We start from the raw sequence: 25,449 nt of genomic DNA, 5'->3' as shown, positions 1-25,449 counted from the left end.
CCTGGCCCAGGTCCGTGTGGTCGCCGGGAGGCTTCCCGTGAGGGTGGGGTACTGTTGTGGGCTGGGGTGTTTGGCTGGCTTGGTTTTTGTTTTCTGTTTCTCCCACCAGGTGGTATGCATTCAGGACTGAGTGGCTGAGCATCAGGACCTCACCCTGAACACCTGAGGCTTGTTATCACGTGCAGGTCATCAGGACTCACAGCTGTGGTGTATTTTGTCCTAATCAGAGATTGCTGCATTTAAACCTTGAATGCACAGTGTGTGATTGCCAGAGACTCGACCTTGAGAGCGCGCCGTGTTTTCACCTCACCAGACCGCGGACTGTTTAGTTGTTTAGCATCACTACACTGTTATGTTTATTAAATTCTGTTATCTTTTGAACCGTGCTCTGCTTATTTTATGCTGGCTCCTTTCAAACGCTGGGTCGGTCTTCCGACCGCGTCCGAAACATAACAGTAGTCTCTGGCCATCTAACAATGGACCAGCGGAAGCAGAGACGGTATTTTTGCTGGGAAGGCTGCAGCAGATGTTGGAGCTGATCCGGGATCAGTTGCGGGTGCGCTCCGCCCGGGTTGTGCGCGTTGGCGCGCACATGGCGGAGTTTACAGCTTGGGTCGCGTCGCACCCCGCTGTTACGGCTGTAGCCCCGTCTCCTCCTGTGCAGCGGGCTCCGACGCCTGTTGTAGCAGCCCCGGTGGTATTTAGTTTGCACTTTAAGCTGTTTGTTATAACCTGCTGTCGTTTGCAGCAGTGTGTATTGGTTTTTACTCTGGTACCACGGGGATTTTCTTATTTGGCACTTTGGCTCCCTCTGTTGGTGACAGAGTCACATTACCGTTCAGGTTCAAAGGATGGAAAACAATGTTTTTCCATTCTTTGCACTTGACGATGTAGGCCAATGGTAGTTTTTTTTTTATTGGTCTATTATCTGTTTCTTGTTTTAGTATGAGGTGTTTTTATCAGGGGTTAATTTGTTGTTTTTGTGGGTTTTTAAAGCACTGTCTGTGGTCTGGTGGAGTTGAAAATGCAGGCTGTCTGGAGCATAGTTTGACCCAGGTGACTTTATGTTAGTCTGTTAGTCTTTCTTTTTTATTTCTTTTGGTTTCACCTCCCAGGGTTTGATGGGACGGTCCTCTGGGGGGTGATGGGGGGGTAATTGGGTTGTTTTTTTCTTTTTTCTTTTTTTTTTGTTTTTGTTGTGCCCTCTCTTCTCCTCTGGCTCCAGCCGTGTGAGCCGTACGTTGTCGGCGTTGCTGGAGTGGTGCAGTTTGGTTATGCTGGGCGTTTCCCAGGTAACCTCTGCACCCGGGAGGGGGGGGGGGGGTTTGGGGTATTTTTTTTTTATTCCCTGTCTTCTCCTCCGGCCCCAGCTGTTTGAGCCGTACGTTGTCGGCGTTGCTGGGGTGGTGCAGTTCGGTTATGCTGGGCGTTTCCCAGGTCTCCTCTGCACCCGGGGGTGGGGGGTGGGGGGTTTGGGGTATTTTTTTTAATTCCCTTTACAACCTCCAGCCTTGGCTTGCCTCTGTGCCGTTTGCCATTGGCGTTGCTGGGGTGGTGCAGTTCGGTTATGCTGGGTGTTTCCCAGGTAACCTCTGCACCCGGTGGGGGGGGGTTTAGGGGTGTTTTTTTGTTACTTCCCTGTTCCACCTCCGGCTTCAGCGCGCCTTTGAGCCGTACGCCATCGGCGTAGCTGAGGTTTGGGGCAGTGGAATATACCCGCAGCTGGTGGCTGGTTTAAAAGTCGGAGGGGTGGCGCCGTTTTGTGCCGTATGCCATTACCGCTGTTCCACTCCTCCCGGTTGACTTTTGGGGTATAGTCGTGGTTGGTGACACTGGACATACTTCCAGTTTCCACTGCGCTGAGGGGGTGGGGTTGGGGTTGTTGTTTTGTTTGTATGTTTTTTTTTGTTTTTCCCCCGGTTTCCGCCCTCAGGGTGTGACTGTGGTGTCCTCTGGGGGGGAAAGGACTGTGGGTCCATCTAGCCGTGGACGGCCGGGGCTGGGTCTGTTAGTCATGAGGGGGGTCGTCTCCTGGGGTTTGATGGAACGGTCCTCTGGGAGGTGCTGGGAGTCCCCGTGGGTGACTTTGGGTCCCAGAGGGACCTCGGCTGTGGTTATTACTCCTGGAGCTGGCGGGATGTCCTCTGGGGGGTGTTGGTCCCTACATGTCGTCTGGGGGGGGGGGGGGGGGGTGTTAGCATTTTTTTTTGTTTGCAAACTTAAGTTTGGGTTGTGTTTTTTCTTTTCTCCCCGGGGTTTGATGGAACGGTCCTCTGGGGAGGGGGGGTTGGTATGGTTGTTTGTGTTTGTTTGTTTTTTTTGTTTATGACTAAGCAGACTTTAACACATAGTCGGAAGAAGGCTGAGTGCACAGGTTTAAGAACTCCTGGCCAAACTTATGCAAAGTGAACTAAAGCAAGAGTCGACAGGAATGAACGCAAAGGTGGAGACTCTAACAGGTTTGCTAAATGAAACAGAGGGCAAGACCATTCAAGTCAACAAGGGATGTCTCTGCACTGGAGTGTCAGCTGCGGAGCAGTCTGCTGCAGACAGGCTCAGGATGGGATAGGACGGGCTCCAGGATGAGAGTGATGGTCTCGGCACGGAGTTCCCTGTTGACAGAGAAGAGGCAGCTGGGAGCGTGCGTTATCCAGCTGAGGGAAGAGCTGGAGAGGCTCAACATTGAGATGATCAATGACTGCATGAAGAGATTAACGTTGCAGGTGGAGCAGCTGATGATGGAGCTGTCATCAGAGCACAGTAATGCACAGCTCCTGGAGACGGGCCTTTCCCAGCTGGATCGTCAGTACAAGGAGCTGAAGCTGCAGGAGGTGCTTTTTGTTCCCAGCCAATATTCCAGCCATGGTCCCTGGAGGGGGGCTTTGTTTTTCCTGGCCCAGGTCCGTGTGGTCGCCGGGAGGCTTCCCGTGAGGGTGGGGTACTGTTGTGGGCTGGGGTGTTTGGCTGGCTTGGTTTTTGTTTTCTGTTTCTCCCACCAGGTGGTATGCATTCAGGACTGAGTGGCTGAGCATCAGGACCTCACCCTGAACACCTAAAGCTTGTTATCACGTGCAGGTCATCAGGACTCACAGCTGTGGTGTATTTTGTCCTAATCAGAGATTGCTGCATTTAAACCTTGAATGCACAGTGTGTGATTGCCAGAGACTCGACCTTGTGAGCAGACGTGTGAGATCGACGTCAGGAGAACAATCTCACCATCACGGACGCAGAGACCGCTCCAGGTTTGACGCCACATTCTGTGAAGGAGGATTGGGTGAGGTCTCACGCTCTTCAGCACACTTCCTGAGGTAATTTGGTTTTGGTGACTTTTATGAAGTAATGACAGTGGATTAGGTGTCCCTCACACCTTGTGTTAGTGAGCTGTCACGTTATGCTAATTGTCTAATCAGCTTCTGCTGCAGTGGAGATTTGAACTGAGTTGTTCTGTGCCTGCAGGGTGAGAAGCTGATGTATAGCTTTAAGCCAGGAAGTGTTTGCTGATTGTGTGCACCTTTGAGTTGTGTCTCTCTGTGTGGAGTTGGACTCACCTCATGTTTTCTTTCTTCACAGACTTGGTTTGTCGCGGCCACCTGGGGGGTGTCGGCGGGGTCCCTGGGTCCGAACTGCTGTGGCTCCAGACCGTTTGCGCTGCTGAGAGCGCGCCGTGTTTTCACCTCACCAGACCGCGGACTGTTTAGTTGTTTAGCATCACTACACTGTTATGTTTATTAAATTCTGTTATCTTTTGAACCGTGCTCTGCTTATTTTATGCTGGCTCCTTTCAAACGCTGGGTCGGTCTTCCGACCGCGTCCGAAACATAACAATTTGACTCTGTAGAAAATTAGTGACACAGCCTCATAGAGAACATTCCAAGCTTTAAGCAGATATGTGATTCATGTGACTATCTTGGTTGTTCTTGAAAGTAGGCAGAACTTTTCAGCTGACTCTCAGTGCAGTTGTCACCCGGTGTCACATGTTTTCATATCATAGTCATGAATATGGCTTTGTCTTGAGTGACAGGCATTTCTTCAAAACGACAAGTGCTCCACTGTTGTGACCACTTTATTTTACACCTACCTCAAACCTAACCATGCACGGCTTCAAACCGCTGACTGTCATGCTACAAAGCCAGTGCACAGCCGGCACACCGCTGTGCTGTGACAAACAACACTGATGTGGTTCACAATTAAGTGTACAACATCTACAAAATATTATGTGTTGGTAACTGGAGTTAAAGTGCATCTGGGAAGTATTCAAAGCACTTCACATTTTTCGTCATTTTGTTATGTTACAGCCATATTTCAAAATGGATGAAGTTCATTGCTTCCCTCAAAATTCTACACAGACTATCCCATAATGACGATGTGAAAAACGTTTTGTTGAGATTTTTGCAAATTTCTTAAAAATAAAAAAAAAACTAAGAAATCATATGTACACAAGTATTCACAACCTTTGACAGCGCACAAACTGTCAGAGCACAAACCAAGCATGAAGTCAAAGGAATTGTCTGTAGACCTCCAAGAAAGGATTGTTTCAAGGTACAAATCTGGGGAAGGGTACAAAAACATTTCTGCTACTTTGAAGGTCCCAATGAGCACAGTGGCCTCCATCATCCATAAATGGAAGACATTCAGATCCACCAGGACTCTTTCTAAGGCCCTTCTCTCCCATTCACGGGAGAGAAGGGCCTTAGTCAGAAAGGTCACCAAGAAGCCAATTGTCAATCTGTCAGAGCTCCAGCATTCCTCTGTGGAGAGAGGAGAATCTTCCAGAAGGGCAACATCTCTGCAGCAATCCACCAATTAGGCCTGTATGGTAGAGTAGCCAGACGGAAGCCACTCCTTAGCAAAAGGCACATGACAGCCTGCCTGGAGTTTGCCAAAACGCACCTGCAGGACTCTCAGACCATGAGAAACAAAGTTCTCTGGTCTGATGAGACAAAGATTGCCAGACATCATATTTGGAGGAAACCAGGCACCATCCCTACAATGAAGCATGGTGGTGGCAGCATCATGCTCTGGGGATGTTTTTCAGCGGCAGGAACTGGATTGAGGGAAAGATGAATGCAGCAATGAGACATCCTGGATGAAAACCTGCTCCAGAGCGCTCTCAACCTCAGACTGGAGCAAAGGCTCTCTTTCAGCAGGACAATGACCCTAAGCATACAGCCAAGATTTCAAAGGAGTGGCTTCAGGACAACTCTGTGAATGTCCTTGAGTGGCCCAGCCTGAGCCCAGACCTGAATCTGACTGAACATCTCTGGAGAGATCTGAAAATGTCTGTGCACCGACGCTCCCCATCCAACCTGATGGAGCTTTAGAGGTGTGGCAAAGAGAAATAGGCAAAACTTTCCAAAGATAAGTGCACCAAGCTTGTAGCATCATATTCAAGAAGACTGGAGGCTGTAATTGCTGTCAAAGATGCATCAACAAAGTATTGAGCAAAGGGTGAGAATATTTATGTTCATGTTATTTCTTAGTTTTTTTTTTTTTTTAATTTTTAATAAATTTGCAAAAATTTCTAAAAACTTTTTTTCACATTGTCATTACAGGGTGTTGTGAGTAGAATTTTACTCCATTGTGGAATAAGACTGTAACATAACAAAATGTGGAAAAAGTGAAGTGCACATGCTCTGCAACACAAATGTTTGTGGTTCAAAGCCATCTGTGGCTTTACATTTTATGATGTGGAGTTGCTTTTCCCCCCTTAAATACGTGTCACTCAGCGTGAATTCGCACATCAATCATTTGTGAGTATGGTGCAAAAAGACAATATTGTGTTGCTAGTGCTGTGGAAACAGGCTTTATGCAGTAATAAAGCACTCACCAATGCGGTCTAGACGGTCGAGAGCAACAGTCTCAAAGGCCCTCCTCATCATGGGATACTCCTCCAGCACCTGATTGAAGTTGTCAACCGAAAGAGAATACAGGCGACAGTAGTTATCCGCTCGCACGCTGGCTGTCCTTCTCCCTCTTGTTAGAAGGCAGATCTCTGCAGGCGTAATGAAAAATGTTTTGCATGAACAATTAAAACAAGAGGAAGTTTTATTGCCTCATATCTCACCAAGTCTTCAGTCTAAGTCACACTGTGAAGGATTGAGGAAACATATGAGTAACAGATATGAAATTTTGATATCCATTCGTGTCTGTTTTCATTCTATACAAATCCCTTTCTCATTAGTTAAATGTGTTCCTTGTCAGCTGATGTCCAGTGAGTCCACTGAAAAGTTTTGTGCATGTTGAAAGCTGTGATGGGACATCAGACAGAGCTCTCTCATGTCTGCATCGCTGATGCACCGATGGCTGTACTTGTTCATTAGCTTGCCAGTGCACGTCCATAGACATTTGTTTTTTTCTGTGCGTTATTTCTTCGTCTTCTGTTTGTGTCCCGAAGCACTGCGTATCCGCATTTTGTTGTTGTTCCCTCATTACATCAGTGCCATAAATTCACAGGAAATCAACAGATTTGGCCAGTTTTGCCACCGGACAAATTTTTTCAAGTTGTTACTAATCAAATTACTCAGTCCGTCACAGTGTGGCTACACTTTGATTTTTAAAAAGTAGTGTTTGCAAACCAGCACCTGCATTAGCATATCCATATATATATATATATATATATATATATATATATATATATATATATATATATATATATATATATATATTGTTGGCCCTGTGGTTGACTGGCAGACTGTCCAGTGTGTACACCACCCTCCACCCCACCGTGACCCTTAAGTGGAATAAGCTGATTTAGAAAATGGATGGCTGGATGGATATATGTCATATCTTTGTCATTACAAAACATTCTGTGGAATGAACTTTATGGCATCCTATTTGTGTCAAAATAACTTTCATACATTCTGAATGTAAAATCTCTACCATAAAGCATTCTCTAATAACAAATTCTAAAAATAAAATTTTTCCATCCTTGTTCATAGGCAAATACATATGAGTATGTGCACCAAACAACTCCATATAATAAGGTTATTTATTTTCTAATGGTTACTTATGTTGTAAGCATCAAACATCCACTATGTTATTAATGTGTTCACATGGCAGATGCAAGTATGATAATGTAATGTCCTATGTATTACGTACATAGCTGTGGAACATCAAAATTATAATCAATTGGACGTTACTTTGGAAGCGGTACAGTGATGAGTTGCCTTCTATAATCGCTGTATGGTACATGACAGCAACATCAGTTCATAAAAGGACAGAAAAAGTATTTGTATAAGAGGTTAAAAAACATGAAAAAACCTGTTCCTCTGAACCCCACAGATGGAGCACTTAATACAATTTCTGCGGCTTACACTGTTTCGTGCCAGAGCAGAAAAATACATTAATACAGCATTTACGAAGTAATAATCATTTTCAGGTCAGACATATTGAGGACACAGACACAAGCAAACACTCGAGATTGTCCCATTTATCAGTTTATTCTTTATATTAAACATAATTATGTAGATTTCTGAAGTACAGTGCCCTCCAAAAGTATTGGGCTGCTTGATATTTCACATTTTCATTTGTTTATGCCATTTCAAATAAAAAAGTAAATCAATCTTCTCAATATGAAAAATTCTACAATTATCTTCCTTAAACTCAAACTTAAAGCAAATCTTTACAACTTGATATACGAGGTCTATTATAAAAGTATCCGACCTTATTATTTTTTTCAAAAACCATATGGATTTGAATCACGTGTGATTGCGTCAGACAAGCTTGAACCCTCATGTGCATGCGTGAGTTTTTCCACGCCTGTCGGTTGCATCATTCGCCTGTGAGCAGGCTTTGAGTGAGGAGTGGTCCACCCCCTCGGTGGATTTTCATTGTCAGGAAATGGCGGAATGATTTGGGCTTTTTTTCCATCAGAATTTTTTCAGAAACTGTTAGAGACTGGCACCTGGAAACCATTAGAAAAATTTATCTGGCTTTTGGTGAAAATTTTATGGGCTTCACAGAGAATAAGGACTGTTACTACAGCTTTAAGGACGCCCGGCGCGCCGCGCTCAGTGCCGCCATCGAGAGCCACAAACCACCGGATCATTTCTAAACGGATGGCTCTGTGGAGCCGGGACCGTCGTGTGCACTTTCTCTGGATATCACAAGAGCTGGACATCAGCCATTTTCTGGCAGATTTCACTTTTAACAAGAGATTTTGTCATGGAAAGCCGAGCTGAGGCTTCGCGCGTCACGACTGATTTGCTGATGGAGCGAGACAAAGGAACACCTCCGTTTTGGTGTCACAGGACGGCTTTGAGATGGCGTTCAGACAGCTGTTGGTGGTTTTTCCATCGAGTGATTATCCGAGAAATTGTGGATGTGCCTGGACATGCCAGAACATGTCCCGTGAGGCTTCATCACGGCGTTGCTTTGCGCCATGCGGCACCGCCGCAATGCGTGGAATTCCTCCGCACGTCTGTCTCAATGTGCCGAAAAAGTGCTGATGTCCACATCTTTTCACAATTTCTGTGCTAGTCAGACGACGTTCCGGATAAAACACAGCGTCCAGTTTGGAAATGAACGGCACATTCCACTGTTACAGGAGTTTTTGTCATGGAAAGAGGAGCGGAGGACATATTCAGTGACTTGGAAATGTTCATGTATCCATCCCCTGACTTGTCTGAAGAAAACTGGCAATAAAACTGATTATTTACTGGTATTACATCAAAGTGGCTCATTGCTTAGGCAACCCATCATCTTGACCTTTATATTTTTAATTCATTTATATCAAGTTGTAGGGATTTGCTTTGAGTTTGAGTTTAAGGAAGATAATTTTAGAAATTTTATATTGAGAAGCCAGATTTACTTTTTGTATTTAAAATTATAATTGTGTGAATTATCAAGCAGCCCAATACTTTTAGAGGGCACTGTATGGCTTTTTGCATCTTGTTTGGTTTTAAACATATATTTTCTGTCCTTCAGTTACCATTTTAATCTTATGTTTATGGGTGATTCTTTAACTACGGGCACTACTGGCCTTGTAAATGTAATTTCCACCACACCATTGCCTTATAATATAAAGCGCCTTGGGGCAACTGTTTGTTTTGATTTGGCGCTATATACATGTTCTCTGATGTCACTGTTTATCTCCATAGAAACTACCCAAACAATCTTTCATACAAACTGTTTAAAGGGACATTACAGTGTTGTGGTGGAAATTATGGCAATAGTGTGGGACAACTACATTTTGTTTAAAAAAAATCACAACAGTTGTATGACATTGAATACCCCAATTATGTTTTGATTATTTTACTGATATTTTATTGAGATATTTTAAAAAATGTTTCTTTACCATTCATTTTTATCATTGAAGATCAAAAGTCTGGGTGTGGGACAAGCACAAAACCGCAATATTTGCATATAATGATGCTGAAAAAAGGTGAAAAAGTCATCATAGACTACTAGAACAAATTTCTTAACACACTTTCATTGTAAAGATAACTAAAAAAGTGTGAAATTTCCCCTTTTTTCTGTTTTTCATACAATATGATCAAAGGACATAATAAGTGCTCGTAGTCTAAGAATCACCCTTATGTTAGTAGTTCTGAATATTAACATAATTATACCCAAATCTACGGTGGGGGTCAAAAACATTAAAGTAAACATTGTTGTAATTCCTCTTCATATTTCAGATTCCAGCTTTAAATAATGTTCACAATGTGGATTTATCATACATTGAGACACAAAAACTGCTTCCTAGCATATCATTTGTCATTCTGTAATTGCAAATCATGAAGTCATGTAAATCGTCTTTGTCTCACCAACAAAAAGGACACAACTATCAATAACAAGATGCAAATAAAGACACATTGCACATCAAACACTAAAACAACGAAAACTGATTCAGGAGGCTCTGGGTTAGATCTGGTCAGTTACTTTGTAGAGTTGAGAATGTTAAAGGCATTTAGAAAGAAGCATTTTTTAAAAATGTTTTTGGTTGCTTAAGGGACTCTATAGCAGCTTCCAGAGCTCACTGTTCAAACTGGCTAAAGAGCAGATAGGAACTATTCACCAGTATAACTCTCCCTTCTTCATCCTTTCAGTTAAAAAGTTGGGACAAATTCTTTAGAGATTTGCCAACTATTTCAATTGCCATTGACACAATTTAGGTGGCCATACCAGGCAGGAAGGTAAAAAATGAAAACTTTTCAACCTATGCATCAGATATTTGGTTTGCTGGGTTGGGTGGCATTCTCACAGTTCACTTGTCTCCAAGTCCCAAGTTTTTAGGCTTTTTACAGTATACTTGTTTGATATGTGGTCAAGTGTGAATGCCTCTTCTCACCTCCACACACTATACAAACACTAATAAATGCATCACGATTGGACTGAAAACTAAACAGGGCAGGTGTGAAAGCCTCTTAGCAATGACAGCAAACATTACCTCCAAAGTACGAGCCATCAGAAAGCTTGGTGTCCTTGCTGGTCTTGGTAAGGACACTGACTACACCATGCTGGATGAAATACATCTTCTTGCCCACGGTACCCTCTCGGACGATGTAGTTCCCCGGCTGGAAAACCTCAAAGCACAGCTTGGTCAGCATTGAGGTGACAAAGTTTGGGTCAGCGTTAGCAAACAGAGGCATGGAGGCCACCAGTTTACGACAATTAAAGTTGATAATCTCCTGTAAAATACACAAGCTTTTTAGATGCTAGCTAACATTTGGGACTCTAATGGCAATAACGTGGCTTTTAGCATACAGTATTTATGATGCCAAGGTTTATTAATAAATCATAATAAACCAAAAATAGATCTCCAAGTGCCACTGCTCAGTCTCTGGCTTTTTAGTTGAACCAGATCACACAAGACAACATGGCTGTCACAGGCCAAATCCTGTTCCTTATCTGGTTTACTTCTAAACTGATCCTGAATAAATGCATAAATACTTGTGACACATTAGCACCACACCACAGTTGCACATTAACAGCCATTTCTCCAAACCTCTCAAACCGGCTCTTCCATATGTTCATGTTAATATGGGTTTATTAGTTTTAGAGTAATACTGCCAGCGAAAAGCCAAACATGAACAAAAACAGTATCAATGGTAGATGTAACAACATCTGACCTCTCGCAGTGGTTCACTCAGCTCTTCCAAAATGCTCTCCTCATCAAACATCTTGCCCTGATAGCGGTGTTCATAATAGTCATGGATCCTCTGACGTACTTCAGTTGGCAGCTTATGGAATGACATGTACTGCTCTACCTGCTTATACTGCAAAGACAAGAGTGGTATTAGAGGCAAAAGAAATATACAAGAATTTGTGATGATGATGGAGTGGCTTCTAGCATCAGTAACAAATAATAGATGAATGTGTCTGATGTGCCAGGACACTGGCTGGTCATAATGTCATTCATTATGTTATCAGTCAACTGTCAGACCATCTGTGACTCCTGCGTACAGTGTAATATTGTGCCTCTGACCCATCTGACAAACACTCTGCAGCTCTGCAGGCTGCTGATAATAACATTATCAACTGTGCCCTTCAGCAGTGTACAAGGTCTGTTAGAAAAGTATCCGACCTTTTAATTTTTTTTCAAAAACCTGATGGATTTGAATCACGTGTGCTTGCATGAGCCAACCTTGAACCTTCGTGCGCATGCGTGAGTTTTTTCACGCCTGTCGGTTGCGTCATTTGCTTGTAAGCAGCCTTTGTATGAGGATGGGTGGAGTCTCTCATCGTTTTTTCTTTGCAAGGAAATAGTGGAACGACTGGAGCAGCGCGACTGCATCAAATTTTGCCAGAAACTGGGCGACAGCCAGGTGGAAACCATTCGGACTATTCAGATGGCTTTTGGTGATGATCCTATGGGCATCACACAGATTAAGGAGCGGTACAACTGGTTTAAAGACGTCCGCACAATGGTGGAGAGCGCGCTGCGCTCCGGGCGGCCATCAACATGCTGAAATGACCAGATCATTTCCAAAGTGAACACTGTGGTGATGCGGGACCGCCGTGTGACTATCCGAGAAATTGCGGAAGAGGTGGACATCAGCACTTTTTCGGCACATTCCACTGTGACAGAAGATTTTGCCATGAAAAGAGTTGCAGCAAAATTCTTTGGCACAAAGCTGATGGTGCAGCAAAAGTGCCTCCGTGTTGAAGCCTCACAGGACATGCTGGGACATGCCCAGCTCGTCCACCATTCGGAAGATTCAGACGGCTTTCGGTGGCTTTTCAGTCGTGTGACTATCCAAGAAATTGTGGACGAGCTGGGCATGTCCCAGCATGTCCTGTGAGGCTTCAACACAGAGGTGCTTTTGCTGCGCCATCAGCTTCGTGCCGATGAATTTCGCTGCAACTCTTTTCATGGCAAAATCTTCTGTCACAGTGGAATGTGCCGAAAAAGTGCTGATGTCCACCTCTTCCGCAATTTCTTGGATAGTCACACGACGGTCCCGCATCACCACAGCGTTCACTTTGGAAATGATCTGGTCATTTCAGCATGTTGATGCGCACTCTCCATGGTTGTGCGCCATCTTTAAACCGGTTGTACTGCTCCTTAATCTGTGTGATGCCCACAGGATCCTCACCGAAAGCCGGCTGAATAATCCGAATGGTTTCCACCTGGCTGTTGCCCAGTTTCTGGCAAAATTTGATGCAGTCGCGCTGCTCCAGTCGTTCCGCTATTTCCTTGCAAAGAAAAAACGATGAGAGACTACACCCATCCTCACACAAAGGCTGCTTACAAGCAAATGACGCAACCGACAGGCGTGAAAAAACTCACGCATGCGCATGAAGGTTCAAGGTTGGCTCATGCAAGCACATGTGATTCAAATCCATCAGGTTTTTGAAAAAAATAAAAAGGTTGGATACTTTTCAAACAGACCTCGTACTCTATCAGTCTAGGATACTGTAGTTCCAGTCTCTGGACCCAGCTGATGAGTATTACATCCTAAATGTGCCTGTAGGCACATTTTAGCAACTGGCATCTTAATTTGTCTCTATTTAGCTGCAGTTCATTATCTAAACACATCTTTAAACACAGATTTTATCTGACATGGATCAAACTATACAGCTTCTCACCAATCCAATACAGGTCACCAAAAATAGGCAAAGAATACAATATAAGCAGAAATAAGCTGCATCCTAAACATCCTATTTTCAGGTCTCTAAATAAAAAGGTGTTGATGTCCACACCATGTTAATATTTCAGTTGGTCTACTCCCATTTCATTTACTTTTAAACTGGACAACGGTGCCATTTTGTCTACTTTGTCATTTACTAAGTTATTCAGCCAATGCACAAAAAATGTTAAGGTTTAGGGTTAGGGGTTAAGGTTATTGCCTTACAAGTTATTCTGTTATTTAGCACTTAAATCATTACAATTTTGGTTTTCAAGTTTTATTTAATGTATATTAATGTGTATTTAATTAAACAAAAAAAAAGACAACAGATAAAATGGGAAGAAGCGTAAAATCTTAGAGTAGACACATTGGGAATGAACCAACTGGGCATAAACCCACACTATCCCTCATGAAAGGTTGCATTTCTTAGTCTTTCTGTCTTAGACCATGTGGGTTTGTCACACAGAACTAGACCAGCTAATTGAGCAAAACTCAGGACTAGTCAGAGTCCCGATATTGAGTCCTTTGTCATATCTAACAGAAGTCTAAAATGAGCTGTTTCAAAACAAATTTTGCTTATAGCATCTGAAAATCTCTACTCAGTGTCATAGAACTGTAGGACTTTGGGACTATTTAATGCAAAACATCAGTGATAGTCTTTTACTGACTTCGTGCTTGGCCTCTACTGGTGGTTGGCTCTCACTGCGGTATTGTATCACTTCCTGTTCCGGAGCACAGCGGTGTTTTGCTGTATCTGTTAGCTGTTTAATCTGCGCAGTTAGATTGATCTAGATAACTAGATAACGATTTGTTTCACAGTGTAATCTTCACGTGCCTTAACTAAAGCACTCCCTCTGCTGAATTACCTCTAAATTATTTACACATTATTCACTTTGTGTGTTTTTAGGAATCCGCTAGCTTAGCGCAGCTACTAGCTCTTAGCCGATTTAGCATGGCGGCTTCTCCTGTCTCTCCCGCACTTTTCTGCTCTGGGTGTGAAATGTTTAGTTATTCCTCGGCCTCCTTTAGCAGTAATGGTACTTGTAATAAGTGTAGCTTATTCGTAGCTTTGGAGGCCAGGCTGGGCGAATTGGAGACTCGGCTCCGCACCGTGGAAAATTCTACAGCTAGCCAGGCCCCTGTTGTCGGTGCGGACCAAGGTAGCTTAGCCACCGTTAGTTCCCTTCCAGCAGATCCTGAGCAGCCGGGAAAGCAGCCGACTGGGTGACTGTGAGGAGGAAGCGTAGCCCTAAACAGAAGCCCCGTGTACACCGCCAAACCGTTCACATTTCTAACCGTTTTTCCCCACTTGGCGACACACCCACCGAGGATCAAACTCTGGTTATTGGCGACTCTTTTTTGAGAAATGTGAAGTTAGCGACACCAGCAACCATAGTCAATTGTCTTCCGGGGGTCAGAGCAGGCGACACTGAAAGAAATTTGAAACTGCTGGCTAAGGCTAAGCGTAAATTTGGTAAGATTGTAATTCACGACGGCAGTAATGACACCCGGTTATGCCAATCGGAGGTCACTAAAATTAACATTGAATCGGTGTGTAACTTTGCAAAAACAATGTCGGACTCTGTAGTTTTCTATGGGCCCCTCCCCAATCGGACCGGGAGTGACATGTTTAGCCGCATGTTCTCCTTGAATTGCTGGCTGTCTGAGTGGTGTCCAAAAAATGAGGTGGGCTTCATAGATAATTGGCAAAGCTTCTGGGGAAAACCTGGTCTTGTTAGGAGAGACGGCATCCATCCCACTTTGGATGGAGCAGCTCTCATTTCTAGAAATCTGGCCAATTTTCTTAAATCCTCCAAACCGTGACTATCCAGGGTTGGGACCAGGAAGCAGAGTTGTAGTCTTACACACCTCTCTGCAGCTTCTCTCCCCCTGCCATCCCCTCATTACCCCATCCCCGTAGAGACGGTGCCTGCTCCCAGACCACCAATAACCAGTAAAAATCTATTTAAGCATAAAAATTCAAAAAGAATAAATAATATAGCACCTTCAACTGCACCACAGATTAAAACAGTTAAATGTGGTCTATTAAACATTAGGTCTCTCTCTTCTAAGTCCCTGTTAGTAAATGATATAATAATTGATCAACATATTGATTTATTCTGCCTTACAGAAACCTGGTTACAGCAGGATGAATATGTTAGTTTAAATGAGTCAACACCCCCGAGTCACACTAACTGCCAGAACGCTCGTAGGACAGGCCGAGGGGGAGGATTAGCAGCAATCTTCCATTCCAGCTTATTAATTAATCAAAAACCCAGACAGAGCTTTAATTCATTTGAAAGCTTGACTCTTAGTCTTGTCCATCCGAATTGGAAGTCCCAAAAACCAGTTTTATTTGTTATTATCTATTGTCCACCTGGTCGTTACTGTGAGTTTCTCTGTGAATTTTCAGACCTTTTGTCTAACTTAGTGCTTAGCTCAGATAAGATAATTATAGTGGGCGATTTTAACATCCACACAGATGCTGAGAATGACAGCCTCAACACTGCATTTAATCTATTATTAGACTCAATTGGCTTTGCTCAAAAAGTAAATGAGTCCACCCACCACTTTAATCATATCTTAGATCTTGTTCTGACTTATGGTATGGAAATTGAAGACTTAACAGTATTCCCTGAAAACTCCCTTCTGTCTGATCATTTCTTAATAACATTTACATTTACTCTGATGGACTACCCAGCAGTGGGGGATAAGTTTCATTTTACTAGAAGTCTTTCAGAAAGCGCTGTAACTAGGTTTAAGGATATGATTCCTTCTTTATGTTCTCTAATGTCATATACCAACACAGTGCAGAGTAGCTACCTAAACTCTGTAAGTGAGATAGAGTATCTCGTCAATAGTTTTACATCCTCATTGAAGACAACTTTGGATGCTGTAGCTAATCTGAAAAAGAGAGCTTTAAATCAGAAGTGCCTTACTCCGTGGTATAACTCACAAACCCGCAGCTTAAAGCAGATAACCCGTAAGTTGGAGAGGAAATGGCATCTCACTAATTTAGAAGATCTTCAATTAGCCTGGAAAAAGAGTCTGTTGCTCTATAAAAAAGCCCTCCGTAAAGCTAGGACATCTTACTACTCATCACTAATTGAAGAAAATAAGAACAACCCCAGGTTTCTTTTCAGCACTGTAGCCAGGCTGACAAATAGTCAGAGCTCTATTGAGCCGAGTATTCCTTTAACTTTAACTAGTAATGACTTCATGACTTTCTTTGCTAATAAAATTTTAACTATTAGAGAAAAAAATTACTCATGCAGGGGCGGTGGCCAAGTGGTTAATGCGCTTGGTTTCAGTTCGGAAGGTTCTGGGTTCAAATCCCACCCCTGCCACATTTCTCCATGTAATGTGGAGTTGCGTCAGGAAGGGCATCCGGCGTAAAACCTGTGCCAAATCAACATGCAGATCCACCTTGGATTTGCTGTGGCGACCCCGAGTGCAAACAAGGGAGCAGCCGAAGGGACTTACTAGAGAAAAAATTACTCATAACCATCCCAAAGACATATCGCTATCTTTAGCTGCTTTCAGTGATGCCGGTATTTGGTTAGACTCTTTCTCTCTGATTGTTCTGTCTGAGTTATTTTCATTAGTTACTTCCTCCAAACCATCAACATGGCTATTAGACCCCATTCCTACCAGGCTGCTCAAGGAAGCCCTACCATTAATTAATGCTTCAATCTTAAATATGATCAATCTATCTTTATTAGTTGGCTATGTACCACAGGCTTTTAAGGTGGCAGTAATTAAACCATTACTTAAAAAGCCATCACTTGACCCAGCTATCTTAGCTAATTATAGGCCAATCTCCAACCTTCCTTTTCTCTCAAAAATTCTTGAAAGGGTAGTTGTAAAACAGCTAACTGATCATCTGCAGAGGAATGGTCTATTTGAAGAGATTCAGTCAGGTTTTAGAATTCATCATAGTACAGAAACAGCATTAGTGAAGGTTACAAATGATCTTATGGCCTCAGACAGTAGACTCATCTCTGTGCTTGTTCTGTTAGACCTCAGTGCTGCTTTTGATACTGTTGACCATAAAATTTTATTACAGAGATTAGAGCATGCCATAGGTATTAAAGGCACTGCGCTGCGGTGGTTTGAATCATATTTATCTAATAGATTACAATTTCTTCATGTAAATGGGGAATCTTCTTCACAGACTAAGGTTAATTATGGAGTTCCACAAGGTTCTGTGCTAGGACCAATATTATTCACTTTATACATGTTTCCCTTAGGCAGTATTATTAGACGGCATTGCTTAAATTTTCATTGTTATGCAGATGATACCCAGCTTTATCTATCCATGAAGCCAGAGGACACACACCAATTAGCTAAACTGCAGGATTGTCTTACAGACATAAAGACATGAATGACCTCTAATTTCCTGCTTTTAAACTCAGATAAAACTGAAGTTATTGTACTTGGCCCCACAAATCTTAGAAACATGGTGTCTAACCAGATCCTTACTCTGGATGGCATTGCCCTGACCTCTAGTAATACTGTGACAAATCTTGGAGTCATTTTTGATAAGGATATGTCATTCAATGCGCATATTAAACAAATATGTAGGACTGCTTTTTTGCATTTGGGCAATATCTCTAAAATTAGAAATGTCTTGTCTCAGAGTGATGCTGAAAAACTAATTCATGCATTTATTAAATCTAGGCTGGACTACTGTAATTTATTATTATCAGGTTGTCCTAAAAGTTCCCTGAAAAGCCTTCAGTTAATTCAATATGCTGCAGCTAGAGTACTAACGGGGACTAGAAGGAGAGAGCATATCTCACCCATATTGGCCTCTCTTCATTGGCTTCCTGTTAATTCTAGAATAGAATTTAAAATTCTTCTTCTTACTTATAAGGTTTTGAATAATCAGGTCCCATCTTATCTTAGGGACCTCATAGTAACATATCACCCCAATAGAGCGCTTCGCTCTCAGACTGCAGGCTTACTTGTAGTTCCTAGGGTTTGTAAGAGTAGAATGGGAGGCAGAGCCTTCAGCTTTCAGGCTCCTCTCCTGTGGAACCAGCTGCCAATTCAGATCAGGGAGACAGACACCCACTCTACTTTTAAGATTAGGCTTAAAACTTTCCTTTTTGCTAAAGCTTATAGTTAGGGCTGGATCTGGTGACCCTGAACCATCCCTTAGTTATGCTGCTATAGACTTAGACTGCTGGGGGGTTCCCATGATGCACTGAGTGTTTCTTTCTCTTTTTGCTCTGTATGCACCACTCTGCATTTAATCATTAGTGATTGATCGCTGCTCCCCTCCACAACATGTCTTTTTCCTGGTTCTCTCCCCTCAGCCCCAACCAGTCCCAGCAGAAGACTGCCCCTCCCTGAGCCTGGCTCTGCTGGAGGTTTCTTCCTGTTAAAAGAGAGTTTTTCCTTCCCACTGTAGCCAAGTGCTTGCTCACAGGGGGTCGTTTTGACTGTTAGGGTTTTTCCGTAATTATTGTATGGCCTTGCCTTACAATATAAAGTGCCTTGGGGCAACTGTTTGTTGTGATTTGGCGCTACATAAATAAAATTGATTTGATATCAAATTCAAATCAAAATCAAATTTATTAATTCATATAGCGCCAATTCACGATGAAATCGTCTCAAGGCGCTTCACACAACATAAAAAAAAACAATTAAAAATTTAAAACACAATAAAAAGACGACCATAAAAGAAAGACAACCATAAAAGAATACAAGAATAAAAACACATCATAACACTAATGATAAAACAGGGAAAACAAATGAGTGTTTAAACGTGACTTAAAAGTGTCCACAGTATCCGACTGCCGAATGTGTGCCGAGAGATCGTTCCACAGAGCTGGGGCACGGTAGGAGAAAGCTCTGTAACCGGCAGACTTTTTATTCACCCTGGGAACACACAGAAGTCCTGCACCCTGAGAACACAGGACCCGAGCTGGTACATAGGGGCTTACCAGGTCATAATAATAAATATATGCAACTATAGTAGGTGGATAATGCATAATTTGCATTATACAGTAGTGTTCAGAATAATAGTAGTGCTATGTGACTAAAAAGATTAATCCAGGTTTTGAGTATATTTCTTACTGTTACATGGGAAACAAGGTACCAGTAGATTCAGTAGATTCTCACAAACCCAACAAGACCAAGCATTCATGATATGCACACTCTTAAGGCTATGAAATTGGGCTATTAGTAAAAAAAAGTAGAAAAAGGGGGTGTTCACAATAATAGCAGCATCTGCTGTTGACGCTACAAACTCAAAACTATTATGTTCAAACTGCTTTTTTAGCAATCCTGTGAATCACTAAACTAGTATTTAGTTGTATAACCACAGTTTTTCATGATTTCTTCACATCTGGAAGGCATTAATTTTGTTGGTTTGGAACCAAGATTTTGCTCGTTTACTACTGTGCTTGGGGTCATTGTCTTGTTGAAACACCAATTTCAAGCATAAGGCAACATGACCTCTTCAAGTATTTTGACATATCCAAACTGATCCATGATACCTGGTATGCAATATATAGGCCCAACACCATACAACCCCTGGCAAAAATGATGGAATCACCGGCATCGGAGGATGTTCATTCAGTTGTTTAATTTTGTAGAAAAAAAGCAGATCACAGACATGACAAAAAACTAAAGTCATTTCAAATGGCAACTTTCTGGCTTTAAGAAACACTATAAGAAATCAGGAAAAAAAAATTGTGGCAGTCAGTAACGGTTACTTTTTTAGACCAAGCAGAGGGAAAAAATTATGGAATCACTCAATTCTGAGGAAAAAATTATGGAATCATGAAAAACAAAAGAACGCTCCAACACATCACTAGTATTTTGTTGCACCACCTCTGGCTTTTATAACAACTTGCAGTCTCTGAGGCATGGACTTAATGAGTGACAAACAGTACTCTTCATCAATCTGGCTCCAACTTTCTCTGATTGCTGTTGCCAGATCAGCTTTGTAGGTTGGAGCCTTGTCATGGACCATTTTCTTCAACTTCCACCAAAGATTTTCAATTGGATTAAGATCCGGACTATTTGCAGGCCATGACATTGACCCTAAGTTACTTTTTGCAAGGAATGTTTTCACAGTTTTTGCTCTATGGCAAGATGCATTATCATCTTGAAAAATGATTTCATCATCCCCAAACATCCTTTCAATTGATGGGATAAGAAAAGTGTCCAAAATATCAACGGAAACTTGTGCATTTATTGATGATGTAATGACAGCCATCTCCCCAGTGCCTTTACCTGACATGCAGCCCCATATCATCAATGACTGTGGAAATTTACATGTTCGCTTCAGGCAGTCATCTTTATAAATCTCATTGGAACGGCACCAAACAAAAGTTCCAGCATCATCACCTTGCCCAATGCAGATTCGAGATTCATCACTGAATATGACTTTCATCCAGTCATCCACAGTCCATGATTGCTTTTCCTTAGCCCATTGTAACCTTGTTTTTTTCTGGTTAGGTGTTAATGATGGCTTTCGTTTAGCTTTTCTGTATGTAAATCCCATTTCCTTTAGGCGGTTTCTTACAGTTCGGTCACAGACGTTGACTCCAGTTTCCTCCCATTCGTTCCTCATTTGTTTTGTTGTACATTTTCGATTTTTGAGACATTGCTTTAAGTTTTCTGTCTTGAGGCTTTGATGTCTTCCTTGGTCTACCAGTATGTTTGCCTTTAACAACCTTCCCATGTTTGTATTTGGTCCAGAGTTTAGACACAGCTGACTGTGAACAACCAACATCTTTTGCAACATTGCGTGATGATTTACCCTCTTTTAAGAGTTTGATAATCCTCTCCTTTGTTTCAATTGACATCTCTCGTGTTGGAGCCATGATTCATGTCAGTCCACTTGATGCAACAGCTCTCCAAGGTGTCATCACTCCTTTTTAGATGCAGACTAATGAGCAGATGTGATTTGATGCAGGTGTTAGTTTTGGGGATGAAAATTTAAAATCAATCAAATCAATTTATTTATATAGCGCCAAATAACAACAAACAGTTGCCCCAAGGCGCCTTATATTGTAAGGCAAAGCCATACAATAATTACGGAAAAACCCCAACGGTCAAAACGACCCCCTGTGAGCAAGCACTTGGCAACAGTGGGAAGGAAAAACTCCCTTTTAACAGGAAGAAACCTCCAGCAGAACCAGGCTCGGGGAGGGGCAGTCTTCTGCTGGGACTGGTTGGTGCTGAGGGAGAGAACCGGGAAAAAGACATGCTGTGGAGGGGAGCAGAGATCAATCACTAATGATTAAATGCAGAGTGGTGCATACAGAGCAAAAAGAGAAAGAAACACTCAGTGCATTATGGGAACCCCCCAGCAGTCTAAGTCTATAGCAGCATAACTAAGGGATGGTTCAGGGTCACCCGATCCAGCCCTAACTATAAGCTTTAGCAAAAAGGAAAGTTTTAAGCCTAATCTTAAAAGTAGAGAGGGTGTCTGTCTCCCTGATCCGAATTGGGAGTTGGTTCCACAGGAGAGGAGCCTGAAAGCTGAAGGCTCTGCCTCCCATTCTACTCTTACAAACCCTAGGAACTACAAGTAAGCCTGCAGTCTGAGAGCGAAGCGCTCTATTGGGGTGATATGGTACTATGAGGTCCCTAAGATAAGAAGGGACCTGACTATTCAAAACCTTATAAGTAAGAAGAAGAATTTTAAATTCTATTCTAGAATTAACAGGAAGCCAATGAAGAGAGGCAAATATGGGTGAGATATGCTCTCTCCTTCTAGTCCCCGTTAGTACTCTAGCTGCAGCATATTGAATTAACTGAAGGCTTTTCAGGGAACTTTTAGGACAACCTGATAATAATAAATTACAGTAGTCCAGCCTAGATTTAATAAATGCATGAATTAGTTTTTCAGCATCACTCTGAGACAAGACATTTCTAATTTTAGAGATATTGCCCAAATGCAAAAAAGCAGTCCTACATATTTGTTTAATATGCGCATTGAATGACATATCCTTATCAAAAATGACTCCAAGATTTGTCACAGTATTACTAGAGGTGTTGTGTGGGCCGCTGAAGAGGAGGTACTGCTGGCCCACCACCACTAGAGGGCGCCCTGCCTGGAGTGCGGGCTCCAGGCACCGGAGGGCGCTGCCGCCTTAGAGGAGCAGCCAGGATGACAGTTGTCACCCATCACTGGAGACAGCTGATCCCAATCAATAAGGAGGTATATCAGCAGGACGGCATCTCCACCTCATTTGCCGAGATATCGCCTTACCAAAGAGGTAACAATCTCAGCCTACACATACATGTGACGTTAAGTGTATTCTTGTTGATTATCTGTAGGACAGCTGACTACCAGACAGCATTTGGATAAGTACTCACCTTCCTACATTTCTTGATTGTTGTTGACGAGAGGTGGAGGTGGACTCTCCACCCTCCGTGTTGCTGGGTGCAGCCGCATCCACACCTGACTGTTTCTGTTTCCTGCCAGCAGTACCGGATCCGACGAGCGGAGGCAGTGGCCACCTGGGAATTCGGGACTTGGCGGCTACAGTATTCCCGGGGTTCGGTGGCAGAGGAAATCGGGTTGGTTCCGGTTCGACTTGGACAGACGTCTCCTATCGTCGAGCCTGCCCACACGACACCGTTGTAATTAAGCTCAATCTCCATATTGTAATCGGTTGTATTTGTTGTGCCTGTTTCACAACAGTAAAAACAGTGTTATTTGACTCCTCCATTGTCCGTTCATTTGCGCCCCCTGTTGTGGGTCCGTGTTCCTACACTTTCACAACAGGATATCTCGGCCAACGTCATGGATCCCGAGGGGCGTCAACCGGCTGTTGAACGGCCAATGGAAGACCAGGACGCGCAGGCGTCCTCGGGAGGGGTGATCGGTGAGTTGCAGCGGATCCTCGCCGCTTTCACGACTCGGATAGATTTAATGACCGAGCAGAACGTCCTCCTGAACCGCAAGGTGGAGGCTCTCGCCGCACAAGTGGAAGCGCGCCCCCTGGGCGCCGCTGCGGCTCTCCCTCCCGTCGACCCTGTGCGTAACAGCGATGTTCCACTGGTCATCCAACGACCCCCCCCACCTTCCACTGAAGCTTACATAAGCCCCCCAGAGCCGTACGGAGGCTGTGTGGAGACGTGCGCAGATTTTCTTATGCAGTGTTCGCTCGTCTTCGCACAGCGTCCAGTCATGTACGCGACCGATGCTAGCAAGGTAGCTTATGTAATAAACCTGCTTCGCGGTGAGGCACGCGCTTGGGCTACAGCGCTCTGGGAGCAGAATTCACGGCTCCTTCTGACATATGATGGGTTTGTGAGGGAGCTCAGAACCGTGTTCGATCACCCTAATAGAGGCGAAACCGCTTCAACCGTGCTACTGTCAATGAGACAGGGGCGTCGGAGCGCAGCTGCCTATGCAGTCGACTTCCGCATCGCGGCTGCGAGGTCCGGCTGGAATAGCACTGCGCTCCGCGCCGCCTTCGTAAACGGACTGTCATTTGTTCTTAAGGAGCATCTGGTGGCTAAGGACGAACCGCGGGATTTAGATGGGCTCATCGATCTCGTCATAAGGTTAGACAACCGGTTAGAAGAACGTCGGCGGGAACGAGACGAAGGGCGTGGCCGGGCACGCGCCGTCCCTCTCCCTTCTGGTTCCGACCGCGCTCCGCCCTCCCCACGCTCCACGGCCCCTGCGCTCCGTGGGACCACAGCTCCCCCTACTGACGAAGCTATGGACACGAGTAGGGCAACATTTAGGGCACCGGATGCACAGAGGAGACGGGCCCACGGAGCTTGTTTTGTTTGTGGTGCCATAGAGCACCATGTGAGAGACTGCCCCGAGCGGTTAAAACTCCAACGCCCGCCCCTAGAGACTGGGCTAGGGGTGGGCCGAGACATTCACGTGGGACACACCCACATTGCCACACGACTCCCAGTCACGATCCTTTATGAGGACTCAACCCTGAAGGCCCCAGCACTGGTGGACACGGGCTCTGAAGGGAATCTGTTGGACAGCAGATGGGCCAGGGAGATAGGGCTCCCTCTGGTGGCGCTTACCTCGCCTGTTCAGGTTCGGGCGCTAGATGGCTCCCTACTCCCTCCGATCACGCATAAGACACCTCCTGTAACTCTGGTGGTGTCAGGAAATCACCAGGAGGTGATCGAGTTTTTTGAGACCCAGGCCACCTCCCGTGTGGTTTTAGGATTTCCCTGGATGTTGAAGCACAATCCCCGGATTGATTGGCCGTCCGGGGTAGTGGTGCAGTGGAGCGAGACCTGCCATCGGGTGTGTCAAGGTTCCTCGGTTCCTCCCGGCTCCCGAGCTAAGGAGGAGGTCAGAGTCCTGCCCAGTCTGGGGACGGTGCCGGTGGAGTACCACGACCTTGTTGACGTGTTCAGCAAGGATCTGGCTCTCACTCTTCCCCCCCACCGTCCGTATGATTGTGCCATTGATTTGGTTCCGGGCAGTGAGTTCCCGTCCAGTAGGCTGTACAACCTCTCACGGCCTGAGCGCGAATCAATGGAGACCTACATCCGGGACTCGTTAGCTGCCGGGTTGATCCGGAATTCCACCTCCCCGATGGGTGCAGGTTTCTTTTTTGTGGGTAAAAAAGACGGCGGACTTCGTCCATGCATTGATTATAGGGGGTTGAACGAGATCACGGTTCGCAACCGATACCCGTTGCCCCTGTTGGATTCAGTGTTCACACCCCTGCATGGAGCCCAGATTTTCACCAAGCTCGATCTTAGAAATGAGTACCACCTGGTTCGGATCCGGAAGGGAGACGAGTGGAAGACGGCATTTAACACCCCCTTAGGTCACTTTGAGTACCTGGTCATGCCGTTCGGTCTCACAAACGCTCCCGCGACTTTCCAAGCGTTGGTTAACGATGTCTTGCGGGATTTCCTGCACCGGTTCGTCTTCGTATATCTAGACGACATACTCATCTTTTCTCCGGACCCTGAGACCCATGTCCAGCATGTACGTCAGGTCCTGCAGCGGTTGTTGGAGAACCGGCTGTTTGTGAAGGGCGAGAAGTGTGAGTTCCACCGCACGTCTTTATCCTTCTTGGGGTTCATTATCTCCTCCAACTCCGTCGCTCCTGATCCGGCCAAGGTTGCGGCGGTGAGAGACTGGCCCCAACCCACAAGCCGTAGGAAGTTGCAACAGTTCCTCGGCTTTGATAATTTTTACAGGAGGTTCATTAAGGGCTACAGTCAGGTAGTTAGCCCCCTGACAGCCCTGACCTCACCAAAAGTCCCCTTCACCTGGTCGGATCGGTGCGATGCCGCGTTCAAGGAGTTGAAACGGCGCTTCTTGTCTGCACCTGTTCTGGTGCAGCCCGATCCTAGTTGCCAGTTAGTGGTTGAAGTGGACGCCTCGGACTCAGGGATAGGAGCCGTGCTGTCC

The 25,449-nt window shown here is 44.3% G+C and overlaps 1 protein-coding gene across 1 annotated transcript in view; it reads right to left on the bottom strand.

Moving 5' to 3' along the window:
* Nucleotides 1-25,449, bottom strand: part of LOC117514898 (potassium/sodium hyperpolarization-activated cyclic nucleotide-gated channel 4-like) — a 90,534-nt gene that overhangs the window by 5,492 nt on the left and 59,593 nt on the right. Inside the window, exons 6-8 of the mRNA XM_034175470.1 lie at nt 11,070-11,216; nt 10,388-10,628; nt 5,828-5,992 (exon numbers count right to left, since the gene is read on the bottom strand). Of these exons, the coding sequence (XP_034031361.1) occupies nt 5,828-5,992; nt 10,388-10,628; nt 11,070-11,216 (553 nt within the window). The remainder of the gene's footprint in view (nt 1-5,827; nt 5,993-10,387; nt 10,629-11,069; nt 11,217-25,449) is intronic.

This window comes from Thalassophryne amazonica, chromosome 8 (assembly GCF_902500255.1).
Source record: "Thalassophryne amazonica chromosome 8, fThaAma1.1, whole genome shotgun sequence".
In the NCBI taxonomy this organism is placed as follows: Eukaryota; Metazoa; Chordata; class Actinopteri; order Batrachoidiformes; family Batrachoididae; genus Thalassophryne; species Thalassophryne amazonica.
Note: the sequence above shows the minus strand (reverse complement) of the source record. Positions and strands in the feature narration are given on the sequence as shown.